The sequence below is a fragment of the Periplaneta americana genome, chromosome 15, assembly GCF_040183065.1.
Source record: "Periplaneta americana isolate PAMFEO1 chromosome 15, P.americana_PAMFEO1_priV1, whole genome shotgun sequence".
NCBI classification, from domain to species: Eukaryota; Metazoa; Arthropoda; class Insecta; order Blattodea; family Blattidae; genus Periplaneta; species Periplaneta americana.
This window is the reverse complement of record NC_091131.1, coordinates 66540939-66567613: the sequence shown is the minus strand read 5'-3', so window position 1 is coordinate 66567613 and position 26675 is coordinate 66540939. Positions and strand designations below refer to the sequence as shown.

The 26675-nt window shown below is 35.2% G+C and overlaps 1 protein-coding gene across 2 annotated transcripts in view; it reads right to left on the bottom strand.

Annotated features, from left to right (window-relative positions):
* Positions 1-1567: 1567 nt before the first annotated feature.
* The window catches only part of LOC138715065 (acyl-CoA-binding domain-containing protein 4), a 57655-nt gene continuing 32547 nt past the window's right edge, over positions 1568-26675 (bottom strand). The window contains exons 2-6 of one of the 2 annotated variants that reach the window (XM_069847544.1): positions 18389-18582; positions 18153-18315; positions 17248-17411; positions 8242-8679; positions 1568-2396 (exon numbers count right to left, since the gene is read on the bottom strand). In XM_069847544.1, the coding sequence (XP_069703645.1) occupies positions 2253-2396; positions 8242-8679; positions 17248-17411; positions 18153-18315; positions 18389-18582 (1103 nt within the window). In that variant the 3' untranslated portion in view covers positions 1568-2252. Of the gene's footprint in view, positions 2397-5166; positions 6202-8241; positions 8680-17247; positions 17412-18152; positions 18316-18388; positions 18583-26675 lie in introns of those variants that run through there. The other variant, XM_069847545.1, reaches the window with a different exon arrangement.

Here is a 26675-nt window from a genome sequence, read left to right as displayed (position 1 = left end):
GCATTGTTATCAATTTCTACTAAAAATGCATTCCCAAAACGAGTATTCAGCATTATGGAGCAAGTGTGGACAAAAGCTTGAAACCACATGTAAGTTGAATTAGTAAGGGCTGAACTTTTCGAAGTTATTAATTTTAACAGGACTTGTGGTGATTTCCTCAAATATGCAAAACTTTAACCTAAGATTATCAGGGCTGAGAAAAGTTCTTCAAAGTACAGTATCAAGAACTAGCTCACCAATAAATATTTGTATTTTTATGTACATGCATGCAGCTTCAGATTTTATCATTGGAAGTAAAATATATATATATATATATATATATATATATATATAGGCTAATAATAATAATAATAATAATAATAATAATAATAATAATAATAATGTGTTCTGCTTAAACACCGAACTAAAAACAACCAATTTTTAATTCATTTATTTATTTATATTTTAGAGTTAGAAATTGCAATACTGTGTCTGATTGTCAATAAAATTGATGCCAAAATAAAAATGTCTGGTTTTTATAGATTTTGGAGTTGGCAACCCAAAGTAGGTACGGTATTATTATTCCAGCTATATGAAGAGCCTTGACAATTCATTATTTCAATAACATACAAACGTGATTTAAGGAAACATCGCGAACTCATCATGCACCTAAGTGTCACAGGATAGCATAACTTCCACATCTGATAGTACTCGTACCTCAGGCTAGTGCTCTCAGACCGAAATTTTATAAAATGGCGGGATATCATACCATTTGTTTTAACAAAGAAATACAGTAGTACTTAATTTTGCCACACTGTTTCTTCTGAAAGATCAATTAATGACCCAACATAGAGTGAATGAGAGACAGAGAGATACAGCTTCAAGAATGGAAGTTCAGTCATTCTTTGTTTTCGCTTTGAACTTTTTCTTTTATGTAAGCTACTTGGCATGAACTCTTGTAGGCGTTAGTAAGACGTGCTTAGGCGTAGGTATCTGAGTCTTCATGTCAATGAGAAAGAATAGATCCCCATTTAAACCACGCCTCCCAGCTCTAATACACAAAGAGTAAATGAAATTCGTGGCTGGAGCCTAGACCTACTACATATGAAAACCTCTCTCAAAGAAGATTGTATATCATATGAAAAAGTATATGATATACAACCTTCTTTGAGGGAGGTCTTCATATCTGAAACACATTTACAGATATCAACAGTTTAAAATATGTTGACTGTTATTACCGAATGAATAAAGTAGAATTTCGAAACGTTTCCCATTAATTTAAATTCTAAATTCCGTTATTAAAAATTATACTTTTAGATTTTTATTGGGCCGCTCTTCCTCAGAACTTTTAACTACGAGCTGCAACTGACATTTTGAACTGACCAAGTTTTAAACATGGACTTAGCGTGGTATTTGATACAATGTACTTGTAAGTACAGACCCAGAAACAATATTTGGGCCACCTGAATTTTCCAAGTTCCAGTGCTTACTAAGCATGCACAATATGTTATAACTGGAACTTGGAAAATTCAGGTGGCCCAAATTTTGTTTCTGAATATGTACATGTACAAATTTAGAATCACGAATATAGGAAAACAAAACTGAATTCCAGTGTTTATTATATACATATCTGTTTATATACATTTCATATAAAGTAAACAACATTGCATTGTCACAATAAAGTTGCACCTACATTAATGGTCTTGTACATGGTTCCCATATTTCGACCAAACTTGGATCACAGGATATATAGATATAGAAGAGAAGAGAGCAAGTATTACAAAATGAGTTAGGAAAATAGGCAACTGTAACAATAACAGCCAGAGCTCCGAGATGCTTGGTTGCAATCACATGACTTATGCACTCTGCTTGACTGCTCTGAAATCAATATAACACGAAATGGACTAGACAATTTTTGATAAAAAAAAAGATATACATTGAAGAGTTATAGGATACATTCTTGTAAAACTCATTGCACAAAATTTAAAGGTGGGCCCAACATGTAAGTTTATTGACATTAGAGCCTTATTCTTTTTCAAGATATGTGTATCATAAAAATCACTGCACAAATTATCTTTTAATCTAAAAGGGAACAATTCAGTCCCTCAACTTCAAGATGTACGAGTATCTTAGGAAGACCAACTTTTAAAGTTTCAATTTGTGGATTCTTTTTATTTTCAACTGTAGATCCGCCCACCCCGTATATGTGATGCTATGCTACATAGATAGGCCCCGTCCTCCATAAGTATAGATTAGATAGTAAGTAGAACCATTCATTGCATTCGGGTACCACGTCTCCTGCGCAACCACAAGATGGCAGCATGAACAAAGAGGGGCCAGAGCACCATGAATGTGAAGGTTCTTGGAGAGAGATCTGGAAAGGGCCACCATGACGGAGACTCATATGTGGGTCGCACCTGTAACAGCAGATAAAGAAAATAGCTTACTAAAATGTTAATGCGCATTAATGTTGTTTATTTATATATAGTATATCTATTTCGAGGGAATATCTATCCAGTTGCAAATACACTGCAATATGTTGGCTTAATGCAGAATTGCTCGAACGGTACACAATGTACATATGCCATCTGCTTTGTCATTGTGGAGTGCACAGTGCACTCACGGAACCTCCATCGAAGCATGGGTGGGGGTAAGATTGTAGCTGTGGTAGGTAAAACGTGTGTCGCCTTGCTTTGAAACCATTTTTGAACTGAGATTCTATTTCAGAATTTTTGAAAATGAAAAGATGTCCAGAACAAACTTTGCAGGACCCTAATTGGTTTGCAGATCTTGCTTTTTGGGTTGGTATAACTGGTCACCTCAATACAATAATGTTTAATTAATTTCTTTCGTGTTTAGATTTTTAATACAATAATGCCAAAGAGAGGAAATAGCATGGCAGTGACTCCTCTAAGAAAGAAGGTGTGTGCTATTCAGAATATCCTTCAGAAATCTATAGTTCATATGTATAATGAACTGAAGAAACATGATAATGAAGAAGGAATTATGCGCACAAAGACAGCAATTATAAGTAGAATAGCAAAATTATTAGGAGTAAGTATTCTTAAGCATACAGGCGTGTTCTTAAACTCAGCGCACGCTCGTACGCATCCATCGACAATTTATCAGAACGTTCTGTAACTCAACGCTGAAATCCATCAGCTCGTTCCTATTTCCAGCGCTGTATGCCTCGCTGAACCATTGGCTCCATCGTTCTCTGGAGACTGATGAAAGCGATAGATACCTTCCACTAACCTAAATGTGCAGACAGCCAAATGAGTTGATTGAATATGGAGCTCGCCACTTGTAACATTTTAGTAAATAAACTTACGCACGAATCTTCAGATTCCACTGTTTCTAGCGACAGTGATAGCGATATTGATCTATTATCTGCAATCCGCGAGAAACATGTAAAAATACATAATTATTTTTCCATAATATCACAGTATAGCGATTTTGATTTCAAATCGCATTTCAGGTTATCAAGAAGTTCAATAGAGGTAAATATGAAATGAAATTAGATTAAAACATTTAATTTTGTATTATGTTACATAATTATATTGCAACTAAATAATTTAATTGAGTATATTTCTTGCGTTACAGATTTTGATTCAAGATATTGGGAGCCACACTGCCAAACCAGGCCGGACGGGAATTCCCGTCAAAGATTCGCTACTACTGACGATATGGATATTAGCTAATCAAGAATCTTTTCGTTCAGTTGGAGATAGGTTTGGCTTAAGCAAGGGAAATGCCTACACCATATTTATTGACATGTGCAAAATAATGTCACAGAAAATTGGGAAATATATTTCATGGCCTCAAGGACAGAATGCAGCGAAAAACGTGAACGATTTTAATTCATTGAGAGGACAAAAAAGTTTTCCGCGTGTTTTCGGCTGTGTTGATTGCTCACATATCCCAATACCCGGACCTATCAATGACAATTCCTTCTACAACAAAAAGGTTTTCATTCCATATTATTGCAGGGAGTCTGCAATTCCAAGCAAGAATTTATTGATGTATTTTGTGGATGGCCTGGTTCTGCACATGATGCTCGAGTGTGGCAAAACTCGCCAATTTTTTAAAAATTAGATGCAGGACATGTGCTACTTCCACCAAATTCTTACCTCTTGGGTGACTCTGCATATCCATTAAGAGAATTCATAATGGTCCCATTCAGAGACAATGGACATTTGACCCCCAATCAGAGGAAGTTCAATAAGAGGCTTTCCAGTAGTAGGGTTGTTACTGAACAGGCATTTGGACGTTTGAAGGGTTTGTTTAGGAGACTGAAATATTTTAATGCTGTCAGGTTACAGTACACAAAATATATAATATTAACATGTTGCATATTGCACAATGTATCCCTTAGTGATGGGATTGTATGTGAAGAAATTGACGAATGTTGTTTTGATGATTTCGAAAATGGTCCTGAAAATGGTAATTTGGAACCAGTAGGTGCAGTGCAATTAAGAAACACAATAATGAGTACATTAGTATGATTCTTTATTAATATCATACACAAATGTAATGGATCTTCAAGTATAGGATTAAGCAAATGTTATTAAAAATGTTAAATTAACAAATTAAATATCTTCATCGTGTTAATTAACACTAATATTCAAATTGTTAATTTAACAAGGTTAATATCATTAGTCATTCATATTATCATTAATGTAAATACAAACTGACTACGTTATATGAATTAATTGTGTGTTATGGTGTAGTATTAAGATATTGTTATTATTATTGAACTTGTTAAATTAATAAATGAAATATCTTCACTGTGTTAATTAACACATATAGGACTAACAAAAAGAAACAAACTAGAACTGGCGAAGAATCAATTGGAAGTAGATCATAATGATGAAGTTTTAGGGCACAAAGCTTCCAGGTAACGGCAGACAGAATTGCTTCAGGGGAAAAAGGTTTAATTTCTTAATTTAACAAGCTTAATAATACCATTAGCGATTTGTTTGATTCTTGATTGATGTTAATCTAACAATGACTATGCTATACTAATTGTGTCCTATGGTGTAGAATTAAACTAATGATATTATTAAGCTTGTGAAATTACTAAAGTAAATATCTTCACTGTGTTAATTAACACCGTGAAGATATTTAATCTGTTAATTTAACAAGCTTAATAATACCATTAGTGATTTATTGATTCTTGATTAATCTTAATCTAACAATGACTATGTTATACTAATTGTGTCCTAAGGTGTAGAATTAAACTAATATTATTAAGCTTGTGAAGTAATTATCTTCACTGTGTTAACACCGTGAAGATAATTTTATTAATCTGTTAATTTGACAAGCTTAATAATATCATTTGTGATATTGATAAGCAGTCGTTAAAAGTATGAACCTAATCAACAATAAAAGCAATAACAACAATAAGATTAATATTCTAAACTTACTTCTACATTTATTTTCTACACATTTTTTCTTTTACTCCTTCCTTCCTGAAATTGCTCTTGCTAATTCTAAAATAGCTTCTATTTCCCTCTCCTTCAACCGTAATTTCTCCCTCTGCATTTCTTCCTTCCTCTTCTCACTTTCTTCATGCAACTCCAGTTTTTTATGCAGATAATCACTGACAGTCATTTTCCTTTTACGGGTGGATCCTGATGATGCTGAAGAAGTTGAAGTTGATGCTGAAGCTGAAGAAGTTGATGTTGAAGCTGAAGATGATGATGTTGAAGCTGAAGAAGTTGATGTTGAAGCTGAAGAAGTTGATGCTAATGATGATGTATCTGTATCATCTTCCATCATACTTCCCCCAAGCAATTCAGTCTGTGGCGAACTAGATGCCTTGTGCCCTAAAACTTCATCCATAATCGAGAAATATTCCCAATTAATTGACCCTTCACCAGTTTTTGTCTGTTTCTTTTTATTGGCCCTGTATGTGGCCAACAAATTCCTATATTTTATATCGCACGCCTCCCCAGAAATGGAAACAGTCGTAGCTTTGGAAATTTCATGTGCAATGTCGTTCCACAGTTTCTTCTTTTTACATGTGGGACGATTGAACGACGATTCATTTTCCAATCTTTTATTTAGCAATAGTTTTGTCAGATTATGCGTCCACTTCAACGCAGAGTCAGAGGAATCCGGTAACTCTTTCAACATGCAGCTGGCTAACATCAGATCCGAATTCTTTTAAAGAACCATTTGCCAACGCAGCTTCTATGTAGTTTCTTGTAAAATCATCATCTGAAATGAAATGTGAATACGTGATTATATAAAAAAGTTATAGGTTAGAATGTGAGAGGCTCATTAAATAAGCTCGTCTTTAATTAATTTGCCTACAATACGCAATTATCTGATAGAAATAAGTTACATTACCTGTACGAAGGAGGTTGATATTTTCATCTGTATCTTGAAATATTATTTCGACTCCATTTATTAAAAATTTTGCCATTTTCACTTTCGGAACTTTCAAGCGTCTCTGTCGTACCGTTCTGAATTCCAGCGATTCATCGTATCTATCGAACATACATCGATGACGTCACTGAGGGAATTCAGCGCACTTTTTCCAATGCATTTAAGAACATGCCCTACATTTCAAAGTGGCATTGATTTTCGGAGTTTGTAGGTACTGTACTAATCATTTCAAATGATCAAACAAAATACATTTTTAGGTTAGGTCTCGTGAATTGTAAACTGTTTTAGTCAAAGAAATGAATTTCATGTTGTCAGACAAAATAGATTTTAATATTAGATCATATTAATATACTAATTACCAACATAATGTGCAAGAGGTTCAGGAGGAAAATATAGGCCTACTCGTTCACAAATTATTGAACCATTTTGATCATCTCAATTTCGACAAATCAAGCATGTCTACTACACCTAATGCAGAAACAAAAGATTCACAAATATTTTTATTTAGTAGGTTATTTTAAGACGCTTTATCAACATCTAAGGTTATTTAGCGTCTGAATGAGATGAAGGTGATGATGCCAGTGAAATGAGTCCGGGATCCAACACCGAAAGTTACCCAGCATTTGCTCATATTGGGTTGAGGGAAAACCCCCGGAAAAAACCTCAACCAGGTAACTTGCCCTGATCGGGAATCGAACCCGGGCCACCTGGTTTTGCAGCCAGACGCGCTGACCGTTACTCAACAGGTGTGGACTTCACAAATATATCTTAAACGAAGGAAAGTCACTTTCGAAAAATTAACTGCTGCTAAAACACATGGTCAACTGTTAATGAAGAAGAATAATATTCATCCATCTAAGAGTTGCTGGGCATTACTGCTGAACAGGGTAAAGAAAAAGAATCTGTATGTGATCTTTGGGAAGGATGGTACTTGGTATTGTTGTGGAGATTATCACATCCTAAATTCAGTCACTCTGTCCGATAGATATCCCCTGCCTAATATTCACGACTTCATTGCTAATCTTTTAGAGAAAAATATATTTTCTAAATTTGATTCAAAGTGTACATATAATCAAATCTCTGTTTGCACAGAAGACATTCCGAAACAGCAGTTATTACACCTTTTCTTCTCTTTGAATTCCCCGTGATGGCTTTTAGTCTATGAATTACAGCCCAAACTTGATACAGATATCTGGATGAAGTTTCCTAAGACTGTACTATGCTTGCATTTATTTACTTTATAATATTTTTATCTCTTTAACATCCATCAAAGAAGATCGTGAACATCTACGAGCTGATATCAGTAAACTTAAAGTTGCAGGACTAAAAATGAATATCATCAAAAGTCAATTTGGTTGTTCGTTATTAGATTTTCTGTATATCATGGTCAAAAAGCGAACAAGAAATATTCCATTTATTAGTTAATTAAATGCTCAGTAAAGAACATCACAGATCAAGGAAGAAAACTTGTCAGATATTTAAATCAAGTTCATCCTAGTTCTCATGTCAAAATGGGTACATAACATTTAAAAGGGCTTTAGAACTAATAACTGTACATGATGTGCACAAAGTACAGTACATTTGCGTCTAGTGCACTTATGAAATGATAATCTCATTCGAAAACAGGGAAAATAGAGTGCGAGAAAAAATCCGAAATGAAACTCTCGAGAATAAAAGAAAGGAAGTCTTTGGGACCCATTGTAATGAAGAAGTGGGAGACACATTGATACAAAGGCCCCAGAACTTGTAGAAGTAACATGCCTGATGTATATGAGACCTAAAAATTTCGCATTCCCAATAATAATATAAATGTACACCTTTAGATGTCAGCATGTACTAAAATTGGTTCTGCCATATAACTTGACTCACCAGGGATCTGTGCAGAGAGCCTGAGAGGGCAGATACTTCTAGACTCCTGACACGAGCAGTGACCCTGTCCAGGTCTCTCTGCAGGTGCAGCACTGCATCACGGATCTGTTCTGAAATGTCAAGTACTGCTGGTTGTCGGTTTGGCTCCTCATGTCGTCGCTGTACCCGGGGACTGTTTCGTTCTCGAGATCGTCCCCTATCATTCAGGCCTCCATGTCCATTCACTGCTGGCGGTGTTCCCTCATCCATATTATGGTTATGGTGTCCATTAACGCCGTTCATGATAGTTTCACTGCTGACATGCCCATTAGAGATTATTTCTGCAGGATCATTCTTTGTAATCACTGCAACACCATTGGTGTGATGGCTTGATTTCTTGCCTACTGGAGGTGATTTGCCGACAGTAGCTGTATCCTTGATTATACGCTCTGGCTCCGCCTGTGTGAAACAGAGCAAGTTAGCAACAATTAATAACAATAATAGATGGAAAATTATTTTGATAAGCATGAATTGATACTCAAAGTTCAAAGACACTGTCATGAACCCATAAATAAAAAGATTAAGTTACTTATAACTCTCTAAAGAGTACAATGTTATAAAGATTGTTGCCATTACTTTTTTGTATCTCCTTAATTTCATTTCACACATGAATTCTACACTTTCTATGAAGATAACGAAAAAAATTCTAAGCTTTTGGACATGATTTGAAATAAATAAATCAGAAGAGGAGCTTGAGAAACAATATCCAAACAGTAAGAAAATGAAGTGACGATATACAGATTAAATTTGACATGTTCAGATTCCATTTTGAGAAAAGGAAAATATGTTTACTTTGATAATGTGTACATATACAAACAAAAAATTGACAATTAAGGCTTGGTGCACACAGAATCAGATGTGGCATGGCGCGACGTTTTGCTTCTTAGTGTCTCACAATGTCTTTTGACAGCTTAACACTGCTCGCGACAACTGAACTGCTGACTGTGTGGGTTTGGAAAACTGGCCTAGGCTAGAAAACAGCGTCAATGAATGAGGACTGTCTATATCAGAAATTCTATTATATTTGGTTATTACTTCCTACGGACACCTAATATGCCTAAAAACGTATTACAACTGAAAGCGTCTTAAAATTAAATACTACTAATGTAGTGCACAAACGTAATTTTGTATGTTTATAATTATTTCACGAGCCACAATAATGAAAAATATATTAAATCAATAATGAGTGATAATATAGAGCAGAAAAATAGATCTACTACAAATTATTATTATTATTATTATTATTATTATTACTATTATTATTATTATTATTATTATTATTATTATTATTTATTATTGTTCACCTGGTTCTTTCATCTCATTTGCAATTTCCTTCCACATTTTACAAGCTACATTATTGACGTGATACTTTTCCAAAATGGGATTGTACAGAACATATCTTTCCTGTACTAGAACAACTACGTAATTTATCCATATCGAACTCCATTCTGAATAATGTGCACTACACAACAACAGTATCTGTAGATTGTGGAAGCTTGCAATCGTGGATATGGCTATTCACGCATGTGCAGTACCAGTACGCTGCAGTCATCAGACTGTTCGTGATGAAGTTCAAGCAGTCATACAATGTTGTCTTCCCGTGTTTCCTCATGTCTGCTCATGACCGTCGCGCTGCATCTGATTCTGTGTGCATCCTATCATAAGAAATCAATGGGAGACAAGTACCAACAGACCAAATGTAGCGTTGCACTGCATCTGATTTTGTGTGCACCTGGCCTAAAGCGAGAAGAATCAGAGAATATTTAGACATGAATGAAGAAGAATATAACACAATAATATTATAGAGATAATGGCGATTTTTAAATCAGAACTTCTATAAACAAAGTTCGTGTTATAGGAAGTTTTATAGTGCTGGCAATTCTATTCCTATAACAATGTTTAATAAGTTACCACAAAAGGTACATAATGCAAGTTATATACAATTTAAATCTGTTTTGTATAACTGGTTAATCAACCATCCATTCTATAGTATTAGTGAATTTCTTGACTCCACTGTAAATGTATTCTAAATTTATAAGCTGCATTGCTCTGTATTATTACGATTATTATTAGTATTGGTTATTGTTATTATTATTATTACAAGTATTGTATTTAATTTGTATTGTTGTATTCATCTATTTTTATATTTTATGTCATATTATTTTATATCTCTTGTAATTTAGTATATCTTATGTCTATTGCAACAAACTGTTGCTAATGACATTAATAAACAATTGATTGATTGATTGATTGATTGAGTGAATGTCATTTGATTTGGATGGAAATCAGAAGAATTAAATGAAATTGATAGGAAACTATCAAACATTTGACATACGGTAAGAGCCATTCTATACAGACAAGGATAAGCTACTGTATATATTTAGAGGAGATGATGGTGATAGAAACATAAATCATTCCTAATCTAATCTAATTAAGATGGAAACCACGAACTCTTAGTGTATGTGGGTATTAATTCTAACATAGCTGCTCCTTTGGAATAATAAATTGCTCATCTTAACCTTAGAAGTCGTGCGTCCATTATAGTGGCCAGCTAGTATTATGGTCATGACGTGATATACGTAATATGTTATAAATTGTATGTTATATATAAAATACGTTGATATTCTTATTTACCTGATTATGCAGGATACGAACCCCTGGTTAAGAGTTAGACATTTGCGTGCAATAGTGGTATACGTCTTTCAGCTTCTAATGGTTAAACTCTCATCAGATAGGTACAGGACACACCACACTGAATCAGCAACAGATATTTATCCGGAAAGGAAAGAGGGAGAAGCTTATTAGACGTTACTCAACAGGCAAATAACAAGGTTTAAGAGCTTCTTCATATCAAAATTTGAATTAATCCTTTCATACGATGTCATAGTACTACACAGTGCAATAAATGGGATAAAGAATTGTTGCTGGAAAAGAAAAAAAAAAAAGATTCCATGTGTGAACAATCTGAGAAATGTTCATTTTAAAATAGCTTCCTCCTACATTTACTCTGCACACGATAAACATGCAGCAACTGGAAAGAATGACTGAAAGTCAAGTCTAGAATTCTGTTCTTTTGTTACAGCCCTCTAAATAGTGCTCACATCATCAAAACAACAGGGTACCAACAGCCTTACGGGAACAAAAAGAAGTCATACAGTGTGTGTGACAACATACAGACTTTATATGCTGGCCAAAAATACCCTAACAATGAAAACTCTGTAACTTTATGCATTATCATGCAACAGGAAAGAACTCCCCTCTGCTCGATACTAGGGCCGTACGTGACGGATTCTTGGAAGCAAACGTTTTTAAATGTCTAGATAGTAGAGCGAATGCAGTACTGTAACTGTTCAGTACCAATTCTTTGTATATATACAGTAACCTTGCTATCGCAGAAAATGAATAGTACTGTTTTGACTTCTTATCTTTCTTAGGGAACTTCCTAAATTCTATTGTTACAGGTGACAAGGCATTATATTTCCTGAAACAAAGTGATAAAGTATGGAATGGAAGTCTGTAAATTCTCCCCAAAATTATAACTAGAAAGGCTACAATAACTAGTTTTAACATGTGTGTTATATAGCAAACATTATAATCATTATTTAATTAGTCCTACAATTATTATTTACAATATATTTCATTATAATATTTTCTAACTCTTCAAATAGTGAGGCACGAATCTTTTTTCATTTGGCTGAACCCGAACCACATTGAAACCAGGCATTGAAATTTTATTTTTTTCTTCTTCATTATCCCCATAATAAATTGGCAAGCCATGCCTTTTTGCCATATGTGATAGTGTTATTTGAGATTAGCCTCGACATTCCTTATATTTTCACTTTCTGTCCGATAGTTACTTTCTTCCATTTAGTCATTATAACGATGCATAAACAGTATAAACCAACATAAGAAACTTGGAAACAGGATCCACGCAATTAGCAAGAACAAAGCAACCACTCTGTGGAAGCAATGCGAAGCAAGATCATAAAGAACTATAAAGAATAATGCTGCCACATGGCACCACACTACGGTACCGGTACTACTGATTGAGATGTGCTATTGAATAATATGCTGGTACTATTGATTATTGAAAGCCATATTTTAGGCTTTATTATCACAAAATCCATTTGAAAAGTATTCCTTAAAAGCGGGATTTTCCTCAAATTTGGTTTTTTTGAAAGCGGGACTTTATTTAATTATTTGTATAGTAGGCCTAATTTGGTTGGAGCTTAACAGATTAGGCTATTCTTTAAAAATGGGAATGTTAAAACGGGGTTTTACTGTATTATCTTTGCAACTAATTTTGGCCTGATGTCCACCATTGTTAAACATTCTAGTGAACTTTTGTGCATTGTTCCAGCTTCTTCTTGCTGTGTGTCATTAATGGGGCGGAATGTATAGGTGATGGTAGGGGTGTGTTTGTGAATGGTAATGTTGTGTCGAGAAGGACGTGTACCGAATTTTTAAATTCAGTTGAGTGTTGAGGATGTGTTATTTTTGTGTGTTTATATATTCCATATTGGTATAATGTGTTTAGTTTTGACTTTTTGGTTCAATGTGTAAAATTTTCATATCTGTTTCTATATTGTTGTAGTTGAGGTTGGAATTGGTGATGTGTTCTGCGTAAATGGATATATTATGTAATTTGGTTATAGCTATGATGTGTTTGCTGTATTATGGTTAGAAAAGCTGCCCCAGCTTGCCAGATGTATAAATCGTTATAACTATTGCATGTTAATTTGTAAACACTTGTCAGGTTGTACTTGTTTGTTTGTCTTATATAAACACACATAATATATCCTCAACACTCAACTGAATTTCAAAATGTACACCCTTTTCGACACAATATTTCCAATCACAAACAGATCCCCACTACTTCCTACGCATTCGTCTCACAACAACAACACGCAAAACCTCACTAGAATGTTTCACGCCGAAACTAGTCATAAAAGTATAGGACCTTCTTAAGTTCAATAGTTAACACAGTGTATTATTAAAAGTTGTTAATTTAATAAGTTTCAATCTTTTATCATTGATGATATACAAGTGTTAAAAGGTGTGTATCAACAATAACTAGAATTATATATTTGATGTTGATAATGCATGTAATAGTAGGTCCATATAATACATGTCACGTAAAAAGAAGGAACGGCAAGTGTCACTCACTCTACTTGAGTACACAGTAAAAGTGATGTGAAACCTTTACAATTCTCAATGCAATCTGTCACGTTTGTGTTGGTGTGTCAAGTATGTATGATGACCAGCTTGCAAGTGAATTATTTACAAATCTCGTGAAAGTGAAAGTACATTACCGGTACTGTACCGGTACTTGGTTTGATGTTTGTTTATACTGTTTGTTGTTACATTCAGGAATGTGACGTTAGACAATGTCTTAACTAGCTACAGACTGAAAATTTCCTGATTCAATCACAAGTTGTGGCGGGATTTTTCTCGTTGCCAAAACTTCCACAATGGCCTTGGGGATCACTCAGCCTCCTGTCAAATTGATTACCGGGTCTTTTTTTGGGGATAAAAGTCAGTTGGAGCATGGTGTCGACCATACCATCTCTTTCTAATGCTGTGGTCACCATGCATGAAGTTCTACCTCCATGCTCCCTACATGCCTACTAACTAACTTCTAATGATGATGAAAATAACTTGACTGTACCTCAAATAAAAGGGAATTAATTTAATCATTTTTAATTTTTTGTGACAGTGGGGAAAGGAACTACTTCAGGATGGCCACAGGTTATTCGAGTTATTTCTTTTTATTCTTTAGTTAAGGGAAAAGCTTCCATCACACAATTTTTCAGATAAAATTTCTGCAACCAATGAATTCCACTTGCTGTTAAAATCTCTGGTCCATAAAACTATGGAGCTATACAGTCCAGTCGTGCACATATACAGAAATGGAAACAATGTAAGTAGAAGTGGGTTAGATTAGGCCTTAGTTCATCACACGGAGTTCAATTTACTTCTGTAATGTCGAAAGGATGGCATTAGTTAAATATCCCTGGAACCTTAATGACTATTAGGGACTCATCATTTCGTATCATCTATCCTGAATTTATGATACCAAACCATTTGAGAATTAATCACAGTCAGTTAATACATTAAATGTCAGACAGTTTCTTTTTCTACACTACAGAGTCTATAAAGTTGGGCTTTTCACCACAGAGTCTCAAAATACACATGTTTCATAATGGTACTATGCCTCGTCAGTCTGTGACAGTCTCATGATCAAGACCTGCTTAATCTTTAAATAATTTTTCAACCGTTCACTTATTATGTCTAAAATCAACAACATTTAAATGTAGACATATCCTTCCTCTGTCCATTTATTCACAGCACAGCACACCCTATATGCAGGCTTGTGGAATCATATATAGCAATTAAGTACGGTAATAATATGAAAGACACTCTTTTAGCTTTCCCAATAACGGGACTGCCTCATTGGACAAAGCATAACTAACACACAGAGTGAAAACAAAACAGATCACAAAAGAGAAATGTAGGAATGGAGGAAAAAAAATTAAGGACAGGAAGGATAATAGCATACATATAATAGGCGAAAATATGTTTTTGTATCTCGTATTGTAGCACAAAAAATGTTCTTGTGGAAAGAAAGAAATAAATAAAGAATGAGGCAATCTTAACGTAGGTGCTCACATACCGAAATGGATTTGTGTGGCATGTTCAGATTTTTATTCTTTACATTGTTTTAAATGGAGCATCGCCCACTTGGCCGTATTGCCTCTCTGCATGATCGGATTCTGGTCAGAATTCTGAATGGATTTCCGTACGGTCCAAGATCGAAATAGAGAATGTCATGGCAAGGCCTCCAATCGCGGTAATATTGAAGGTATAATGAAATGGATGAAACGAAGCTTATTTTATAATGAAATGGATGACACGAAGCTTATTTTATTAAGTACAACAGTATGAAGAGCTTTATAATTTATGAAATTAGAATTATAATAATAGACCAGCCTCATGGTCTAGTGGTCAGAGCTTCTGGCTATAGTTCATGAGGTCCCGGGTTCGATTCCCGGTTAGAGCACAGGAATTTTTCCTTAAAGGGGATTATTCCTGTGTTCGTCCATAGTCTGGAATTTAGGTTAAGTTTAGATTTAAGACCTCTCCTGGCACCACATTATCATAATCATTCTATCACATCATTGGGGTAATGTAACTCCGCCTTCCAGGAGCCCCAACCTCAGAAGTGGGTTACAACTAAGCCATGGCCAGGAGAGAAGACCAGAAATGTCGAAAAGACAACCTGGTGGCATTGGATTAAAAAAAAAAAGAATTATAATAATGTAATATGGAGAAAGAACATATGGGATGAGACTGGGAAAATACTAAATTAACCAGGTTTGTCCTTCATAGTTTAAGTTACAGAGATTTTCATTTTATTTCCAGGTTCAGTTCAGAACACTACAATAAAATAATTCCCTCTAGCGGTAAATTACAACACAATTTGATGATTCATCGGAAATGCGGACAAGTCAGCTATGCTGTAATAAAAATCCGAATGCAACGAACGAATTTTTTCTGGTAAGAGAGCGCCTACCTTCATCATTGGCATAATATACCAAAGAGTACAAAGATAATAGAAGCAATTTCTCCAAAGATAAGAAGAAACTCCATGGATTACTGAACTTAAACATTGTGAAATCGATCTTCATTTGAAGAACTAAGAGGATGACTAAAATTCTGATTGAAATACAATCAGTATAGCTTGCGATGGAAATATGAAACAAGAGATAGAAGATTTAGTACTCCTAAAATTTAAATTTAGCTTTTATTGATTTCATAAAAGCTTTTGATAGAGTTGATAGAAATAAACTTTTAGAGATTTTACGCTATGATAATGTGCCAAACCAAATCATTCTCTCCATTTATAATTTATATCAACAAAATGAAATTGCCATAAGAACTGAACGCGGAACTACTAGCTGGACTTCCATCAACCAAGGTGTTAGACAAGGGTGCGGTCTTTCCCCTCTGTTGTTTATTATATATATGAACCATATTTTATACATTTATAGGCAAAGTCATCATGCTGGAATTCAAATTAATCGAAACACAGTTCTCGATACACTAATGTTTGCCGACGATCAGTTATTATCGCTAAAACAGAGGATGCTTTACAAAGAGCCATTTATAATTTGCAAATAATCGCCTCTGATTTCAATATGGAAATCTCAAAAGAGAAAACAAAAGTCATGGCATTTTCGAGAGAGAACCCAATTCCAAGTAAGATCATGATAAACAATACTTTAATTGAACGTGTTAATTCCTTTAACTATTTAGGCTATAACCTCTCTTATATCACTGATGAAGATATGTCAAACAAAATATCTAAATTTATAAAAATCACTGGCGTCATTAACGCCGTCTTCAAATCCTCCCATGTTCAGAAACATACAAGGCTAAAGGTATATAAAACACTAGCTCGACTGGTCCTCACTTACGGTAGCGAGGCATGGACAATCAGAAAAGCTGATGAGCAAAGGCTGACGACAGCGGAAATGAGGTTCATGAGACGAACAGCGGGATGCTCTTTGCTGGAACACCGTAAAAATGTGGACATATTGCAGGAACTCAAAATGGATCCTATAGTTAATTTTGTTCAACAATATCGACTACAGTGGAAAAAAACATGTCGAAAGGATGGATCGCACTAGATGGCCTAAACAGATTCTTACTTATGTACCAAGAGGAAAGAGGAAATTGGGAAGACCACGAAAGCGCTGGCATGAGACCGTAACAGATCCTGTAGGGTCTAATAAGTGAGGGATATGATGATGATGATGAAATTTAGATTGGAATAAATACACAGACACATTAAACACTAATAATAACGCGAGATATTTAAATAATAAAAAACAGATTTGTTGTTATGAAATATGTCAATTATTCTTTAATTCTGATTCAAATATATGAGTAATGTCCATGCCTGACCTCAACAGTATCGATGAATTCCTCTTCCTCCTCATCATCATCTGGTTCAGGTGGCAGTGGAGATGCAGAGTAGCTGCTTGCCGGACTGGTCTCCAGACTGGAGGTGATGCGACCATTGGCAGCAGCACTTGAAGATACTCTGTGTGGAGATGCCTCGCGTGATGCTGCAACACACTCAACAGTAGAAAGCTGTGCAATCGGCCTAAGTACAAGTGTCAACTTGTTCTAAGCCTTTGATAAACAACAGCAATAGTCAATAACCTAATAGGCGAGTGCTGAAATCATTAGGATTCAGGTGAGAATGAAGATGCTTGAGACTGTTAGGACCAGTTTTTTTGGAATACTTCCAACCTCTTTATATTATACAACATGCCTTATCAGCCAGCACAGTAATATTCCTTTTCCTGAGGGCCACCTATAATGCAGTATTACATACTGTACATTGAAGCTTATTAACTAATAGTGCCTGCTCTCATATTCCTTATCATGTTTTCTACTTTGCCACAGACCTCTTAAGATCTCGTGTGATTGAGACATCTACAATCTCAATCAAGACATTTAACAGGGAACTTCGTGAGCGACAAATAGCTGGCCACTAAATTTTGCCTGTACTTCTTTCATTTAGAGACTAGGTTCTGTTACATATACTGAACACCTAGAAGCATTACTTGCTGTTGGCCAGTTCCTTTCCCCCTCCTTCGCATACATTGCTGATCAGCTACATGTTACACTAATCAGACTTCAGACCACTTGCTAAAGGTGTTTACTGCCCCTTAAAATATACTGTCTTCAACTGGGTCTGAACCTGCAAAATTCAAATCTAATGGCAAATATGGTAACCACTAAATCATCAAACACAGTAACATACCCTGTGGCCTTCAGACTTCATAATGAACTGGACTCACCAAAAGGCGACCCACTGAGTGGAGATCCAGGCTGTGAGCGAATCCGTTCAATGACATTGCCCACAAGCAGCTCCAAGTCCTCCACAGGAACAGCGTCATAGAACGAACCAAGACTACCCAGGAATGTTGCAACGTTGTCTGTGTATGACATGGTCTCCACGATCTGGCAACAGACAGTAGCTCTAAGTCTTCAAAACAATGTCTATACAATGACAATAGAGGACACGTACTCGCACCTTCTTGAGCTCCTCCACATAGTTGTTCATTGCCTCCTCACGTGACATGTTGCCCAGCTTAGTCCATGCATCCCACTTCATCTTTTTGACCACCTCCCAGAATGCAGGGCGTGATGCCATACATGGTCCCTCTGTTGCCTGCTTGAAGTATGCATAAAAACGCAGCATAAGTTCGTGTGATGGTTGGTATGATCCTGTAAAAGTTATATATTATGTTAGTTGACAGAACTTTTGGCTAATAAAAAAATGCATTAGATATAGAAATACAGTACTGAAGTCGGCTACTTTGATCATGAGCCATGGGCCTATTGTGTTTCTTTAGTATAAAAATAATTAAGTTAATCAAACAACCTTATATCTTAATCAATTTCAGAACCTGCTTCACAATTCCATTTGGTGATAGTCTGTGCTCCAAATTTATGATACAAAATAATTGATAGATTACATGTCACATCAGCGCGTCTGGCCGCGAAACCAGGTGGCCCGGGTTCGAATCCTGGTCGGGGCAAGTTACCTGGTTGAGGTTTTTTCCGGGGTTTTCCCTCAACCCAATACGAGCAAATGCTGGGTAACTTTCGGTGCTGGACCCCGGACTCATTTCACCGGCATTATCACCTTCATTTCATTCAGACTCTAAATAACCTAGATGTTGATAATACAGCGTTGTAAAATAACCCAATACATGCCACATAGACTCTTCTTTTAGTCAGAAAAGTCTGCAGTGCGGTTTCTATCATAAAGTTCCACCTTGTGCATGTGTCTTCCAAAGAGACAATGCCTCATCAGTTAGACTATCCCAATTTTCGAACGATCGTTTTCAGGGTCAAGACATGCTTATTAATATTCTTAGAGGTTCTTTCAGACATCATTTTACTGTGTCACGCACGCACACACACACACACATACACAAAGGATAAGTTAGATATTAAGAAGGTTGTAATGAATTACTACACTGAACTTGAAATAATCTAGATGATTTCAATTTATCTCTTGTTTGCAAAATATATGCTTTTCTGTAAGCGGTACCGGAAGTATTTCATTAAGGGGACACTCAACTTAAAAATTGGAGAAAAAGTGTCATAGAAATGAAAAATTAAATTTCTACACTAATTTACGTGACAGAACTAAATCAATATGCAGAATTCTTCCCCTATTCATTGAGAAGTCACAGTCAAATGCACAAAGCCAAAAAATAAAAAATGATAATTAAAAGTGATATTTCAATATTAATGATTGATTAAAAATTGAAACATTTTTTATTTTGAAAAGTATTGGATCTAATGAGCTGTGATTTTGCATGTTACTTTCCATGTGTATATTAAACTTTTTCTCCAAATTTGAAAAAGATTGGTCAAATAGGAAAAAAGTTCCAAAATATAGTTAAGTGTCCCCTTAATGCACTTAATCATAAAATAAAATACGTTTAAAAAGAACGTAATTAAACTCGCGTTCTTTAAAAAAATGGGTCTAGTTACATTTATAAACTTGTCTTTAACATTTTCGACTGTGGTTGTTTATTGTTGTTATTTTCTGCCCAGAGCAGTTGTCTTTGCTGCTGGTATTTCAATTCTCCTTTCTCTCATGAGGACTTCTATTCCTTCTTTCCAAGTTTGTCGGAATCTTCCTTTACGTTCATTATTATTATTATTATTATTATTATTATTATTATTATTATTTGCAGACTGAAAGAGTTGCTTGTGAACAGAAATAGCAAGCACTAATAATCACCAAACTCAGAGGAAAATACACGAAGAAAATAGGCCTACATTAATGTTGTGAAAGTTCACTTCATGTAGGACTACTTAAAGGAAATATGGAAATCTAGAACAAATGATAATTTTAAAATTCAATGCTTTTGCTCTTAATTCCGTGAAATGATCCATTATGCGGAAATATTTTTTAAGTTTTGTATTGCAGGCTACGTAAGAATATTTCTTTACAAGATGGATATACATTTGAAATGTTTGCAATAAATTATTTTATAATCAGTGAAAAACATTGTCATTAGCACGTCCTAAACCATGTTTTCAAAAATTGTACCACATCCTACAGTTATACAGAGTGATTCAGACCACCCGTAACAATCATTTATTTCGGAAACTAGTGCATAAGAATTTTCGAGACAAGAATAATTATAACTAAACCACATGTGAACTTCCACTTGAGCTTGATTTCATCAATCAGCTCTAACAGGAAGTAGGGTCAGTGGCGTATCACTTTAAAATTTCAAATGGGAGTCGGGGTCAAATAGGATACCATTTGATAGAGCTGTTCAAAACAAACAACTTTCATAGGAAACGTTTTTATTAATTCCTACTCTTTCAATGAGAAAACGTACGAAAAGGCAATGGGTGATTAGGATCACCCGTAAGTCATTTATTTCGGAAACTAGTTCATGAAAATTTTCGAGACAAAAATATTTATAACTAAACCACAGGTGAACTTTCACTAGAACTTGATTTCATCAATCAGCTCTAACAGGAAGTATGTCAGTGGCGTATCACTTTAAAATTTCAAATGAGAGTCGGGTCAAACAGGGTACCATTTGATAGAGCTTTTCAAAAACAACTTTCATAGGAAATTAATTCCTACTATGCCAGTCACTTGACCACGCCGAAGTATTAGGAGTCACTGACAGTGTTAGAAAAAGGGTACAGGTGTGTGCTGCTCAGAACGGCAGATAGTTTGAAAATTTATAAAAAATTAATGGAATTGTCAAGCCTTTCAGTAACATGTCAACATTAATAATTATCTTGTTTACATTTTCATCTTGTAACATTTCTCAATATTGATGACATTGTCGTTTTGTACGTTTTCTCATTGAAAGAGTAGGAATTGATTAAAACGTTCCCTATGAAAGTTGTTTGTTTTGAAGAGCTCTATCAAATGGTACCCTATTTGACCCGACTCCCATTCGAAATTTTAAAGTGATACGCCACTAACCCTACTTCTGTTAAGGCTGATTGATGAAATCAAGCTCAAGTGAAAGTTCACATGTGGTTTAGTTATAAATATTTTTGTCACGAAAATTTCCATGCGCTAGTTTCTGAAATAAATGACATGAGTGGTCCAAATTACCTATTGCCTTTTCGTACGTTTTCTCATTAAAAGAGTAGGAATTAATAAAAACGTTTCCTATGAAAGTTGTTTATTTTGAAGAGCTATATCAAATGATACCTTATTTGACCCCGACTCCCATTTAAAATTTTAAAGTGATACGCCATTGACCCTACTTCCTGTTATAGCTGATTGATGAAATCAAGCTCAAGTGAAAGTTCACATGTGGTTTAGTTATATTTTTGTCTCGAAAATGTTCATGCACTAGTTTCCGAAATAAATGAGTGTTACGGGTGGTCTGAATCACCCTGTATAGGGCAGGGATTTAACTTGTACTTGGGTTTAAAATACTATGTAGGTTCTAAAAAAACCTATTTGTTATGAATAATATTCGAATCTGATTATTCCATACTTAATTTGAGGGATGATCAATTCAAGCTCGTCGTATGGAGTGTGCATAAATTTCTTTGTATACCGGTAGGCCTACTTGATTTAGTCCTTCAGAAGATTTATAGGTGGCAGATGAGGTCAGAAGATTTATGGGTGGCAAATGAGGTCAGCTAATTATTTAATCAGGGAAAGCAGTATCGATATGAAGAGTTCGAACCATTGAGCTCCATATTATAAAATAGAGATCAGTGGTTCGAACACGTAGTTTGTAATTCTCGAATTTGCTATTTCCTTCATCAATTGAAAAAATGTGGTGAGTACGTTTTAAAATTATCATTATTCTGGCTACTACAAATACTCACTTAAATATATATCTTTCAGAGATAATGTATTATTTTAGATTGTGTAAAAATCTTAACCTCAAAACTTCAGGTGGGAAGATGTTCTGTCAACTTAACTGCTAAATTGTAATTTTCCTGGCTGTGATTATCCCGGCATGCGGAGTCAGGGCAGTGAACAATACCAGGACAACGACTGGTCTCTGAATTGAATTGAAAGCGAGGGAAATGGGAGGAGAAATTTAAAAGGAACGCGAAAAGCGTCCTTGCAAATGGAATTTGGAGCTGAGAGAAACTGAGTGATGTAGATATGTTAGTTAGTGGGGTTTAAAAAGGGCGTGTCAGCTACTATGGCTATTTGCGCCCTTATGTAGATATGTAGACCTATTTGTTTTTATTATTTTATTTAACGACGCTCGCAACTGCAGAGGTTATATCAGCGTCGCCGGATGTGCCGGAATTTTGTCCCGCAGGAGTTCTTTTACATGCTTGTAAATCTACTGACATGAGCCTTAGCATTTAAGCACACTTAAATGCCATCGACCTGGCCCGGGATCGAACCCGCAACCTTGGGCATAGAAGGCCAGCGCTATACCAACTCGCCAACCAGGTCGACTGTAGATATGTATTTAAATATAAATGATATCGATGACAGCTCATTATGAGAATGGTAGTGGGTGCAGAAGCTGTCCGTCCGAGTGGTTATCGAAATATGACAGTTACTTATTTAACGGGGCCCTTTTCTTTTAAGCTATTTTAAACAGTTGTATGTTATTACGTAGAATTTCAATTCCGAACAGCGAATGTTTTTAGGAAATAGTTAAGACAGTCCAGCCATAAGCCTTTACAGAGGAGCCACACAGTGTGCAGAAACGCAAATCTAGCAATAAAAAATTAATAACTTCTCTGCATTCTAACGGACTGTTATGAAACTTTGTACAGACCTTACAGGTAGCACATATTTTTGTACAAACTCTGATTAAGTTTATATAAGAGGAACAGTTAACCCTGTATAGGGGATGCATTCGTACAAAATTAACAACTTCTCTTTTACACAACAAATTTGTATGAAAATTTGTACAGGAGTTACAGGTAGTATATATTTTTTGTACAAACTCTGATTACATCTGTAAGCTACCTGCAATTCTTGTACAAAGTTTCAGCCGGAACGGTCCGGTAAACTTTTTGCCATTACAAATTCCAACGAGATATATTTTATAAGCGAAATTGAAAATTAAAATTGCCGCCACTGGCGAGTCCAAGAGTTTACATTTTCTCATTATTATCGTTAGTGCAAAAGTAACTCATGCAATCTAGTGCTGCCATCTTCCGTTATTGATCCTGAAACTATAGCTTGAAATCGCAAAATTTCCGTTATTCTTAAAATCGATGAGCTCCGTTTGGAACTTATTGTAATATAAGGTATGTAGGTCTAATATTTTTAAACCTACGTTTTTGTTGTATAATGTGATCGAGTGATAGAGTTCCGGTAAACTTTTTTCCAGAAAAAAAGCACTGTATATATATATATATATATATATATATATATATATATATATATACATATACATACAGTAGAAGAGACGTTATTAATTTTGATCCTTCATTTTTCTATATAGCCTACACTTTTAACACTCATATAACACTGATTAAATTGCAAAAGCAATGTAAAACCTAAATATTAACACGGTAAAGAAGTTTGCAATTTAATCAGTTATTACTTTTGTCTAAATGCAGTCTCTCATATAAACATAATCAGATTTTGTAGACAAAAACTATATATACCTGTAACTTCTAGTTTCATAAAAATCTGTCAGATAGGAGAGAAGTTATTTTGTCTAAATGCACCCGATATAAAGGGGTAGTTTTTCTTATGTAAACGTAATCAGAGTTTGTGCCATCTGTACGGCCTGTACAAAGTTTCATAATAATCCGGAATTTTGTCCAGCTACAAGATTTGCGTTCTGATCCATGGTGCATTAAGGTTAGATAAATGTGTCCAATGTATTTTTAACCTGATGTTCAATGTCATGTGAATAATTTTGCAGACCTAAAACATTCACACAGTGATTAAGTACTTTCTCATGCCATGATTCTTTTCTGCTGTTAAGTCAAACATGGAACAGTTGCCGCCATGTTACCGTGTGCCCTATCACTGGGCCAAAAAAAAAAAAAAAAAAAAAAAAAAAAAAAAAAAAAAAAAAAAAAAAAAACTGATAAATGCGTAACGACGCGTACATTAAATGGTAAAAGAATTGTTGTAACTGACATGACCGGCTACAATAAGACTCACATTATAATTTGAGAACTTTTTTTTTTTTTTCAGTTTTGTAATATTTAAACTTTATTGTAAGAATAAACATACTTTACAAACTTGAAATTGAAGTTACACTAGTAAGAACGTACATATCTGAACAGATTCCATGTCTCACAGCACAATAAATCACTAACAATTGGCTCTTTTTCACCCACACAATAAGCCTCTCTGTCTGTGACTGAACCAGAGCGAGAAGTGTTAGACAAAAAGAACTCATTGTTCATACCATTCTAAAAATAGATTCCTGCTGATAAAACAGTAAAAGCTATCCCTCACAATATTTTCCAAACGTTAAAGAACATGAATTCATATTCACCTATGCGTAACTAAACAAATCGAAATTTGATTTTTGTCCACCTAGAGTGGGAAAATTGCTCACTGTGGGCCAGCAGAAACGGGTGGGGAAATGGAGATGCGACATAACCACTTGGACGGACAGTACCTATAGAGAAGTCATCCCAGTGCTTATACAGGTTAACGAGCTGACCTCTCACATCCGAGATTGTATAATACTACATATGATTATTTATCTTTTATTTCCATCCATATTTGAAAGCCAAATTCACTAATGAGCACACTAGCCTATATTCAGTTGGATGAAATGTTAATCTTTTGATAAATTTTCCAGAATTTTTGGAACACTTTTACTCTTCTACTTCCAAATTTGTCAAGTTGTGTGAGACTCACACATATAATAATGTTAGTAAGAAAATTAATAGGTCTTCATTTGAAATCAAAAACACAAAATGACTGGAAACTGCTCAAATGATTTTTTGAAACACTGTTTCTAGCATAATGTCGGTGGTAGCAGTAGCGCATTTCATTTAACGACACTTTCAATTAGGCTATAGGCCTAGAGGTTATTCAGTATCGAAATTCAATATGGGCGAGAAATCGCCGACGAATTTCACCTGGAACTCTCTATCAGAGATAGGGTTCTTTTACGTAAATCTACAACATGTGAACCACAGGACTATTATACCCCAGAGAAAGCCATCTTCAGGATTTTATCAGTCTTTAAAATCTATCACCTTCAGCCTAGTTTGAACTCACTGAACCGGACAAAGCTCTCATCCACAAGGACCAGACACAAACAGATTTTTTAAATTCAGTCTACTTTAAATCATCTTACAAGTGAAAACAGTCGATATAAAATTCAATATATGCCATTTCAACATGAAAGTAATTTTAAACTAAAGTGTCAATATTAATAACTTAAACCTGAAGAAAGCCCTTAATCACTTACTCTGTTACAACATCTACTTGGAGGATCCAGTGAAGAATTGTTTTCAGAACATGGGAGGAGGAAGAAGAATAAAGTGCATAAGATTTGCTGATTATAAGGCGTTGTTAGAAGAGATGATACTAAGGGATATCATGTTAATGGAGTTAAATTACAGCTGTGAACAGTATGGGATGAAGATAAATGCAGACAAGACATAGACCATAGTTATCGGAAGAAAAATACAAAAGGTAAACGTGCGAATTCGAAATGAGGAAGTATAACACAAATACTTGAGGTGCATTGTAAGTAGGTAGTAACATGAGCTTCGGCCAGGAAGTCAAAAGGCGGTTAGCGATGGCAAAGAAAACTTTTATTGGAAAAGGAGCATCTTCTGCGGACCTTCGGAAAAAGAACTAAGGAAGAGATCAGTGAAGTACTTTGTGTGGAGTGTGGCACTGTATGGTGGCAGAAACATGGACATTACGACGAAGTGAAGAGAAACGACTGGAAGCATTTGAAATGTGATAATGGAGAAGAATGAAGCGTGTGAAATGGACAGACAAAATTAGAAATGAAGCTGTGCTAGAAAGAATGGGTGAAGAAATAATGATGCTGAAACTGATCAGAAAGAAAAACAGAAATTGGCTGGGTCACTGGCTGAGAAGAAACTGCCTACTGAAGGATGCACTGGAAGGAATGGTGAACGGGAGAAGCGTTCGTGACAGAAGAAGCTGTCAGAAAGATAGACAACATACTTGTATATGGATTGTATGCGAAGGCGAAAAGGAAGGTGGAAAAGAGGGAAGATCGGAGAGTGCTGGGTTTGCAGCAAAGTAGCTGCCCTTGGGCAGAAAAATATGAATAAATGAATGAAACCTAGACCTACTGTTTTAACATAAAAATATGAACAGTGAGAAAATATCTTTAAATGTTCACTCATATTTGTGTTTTTATGTATAT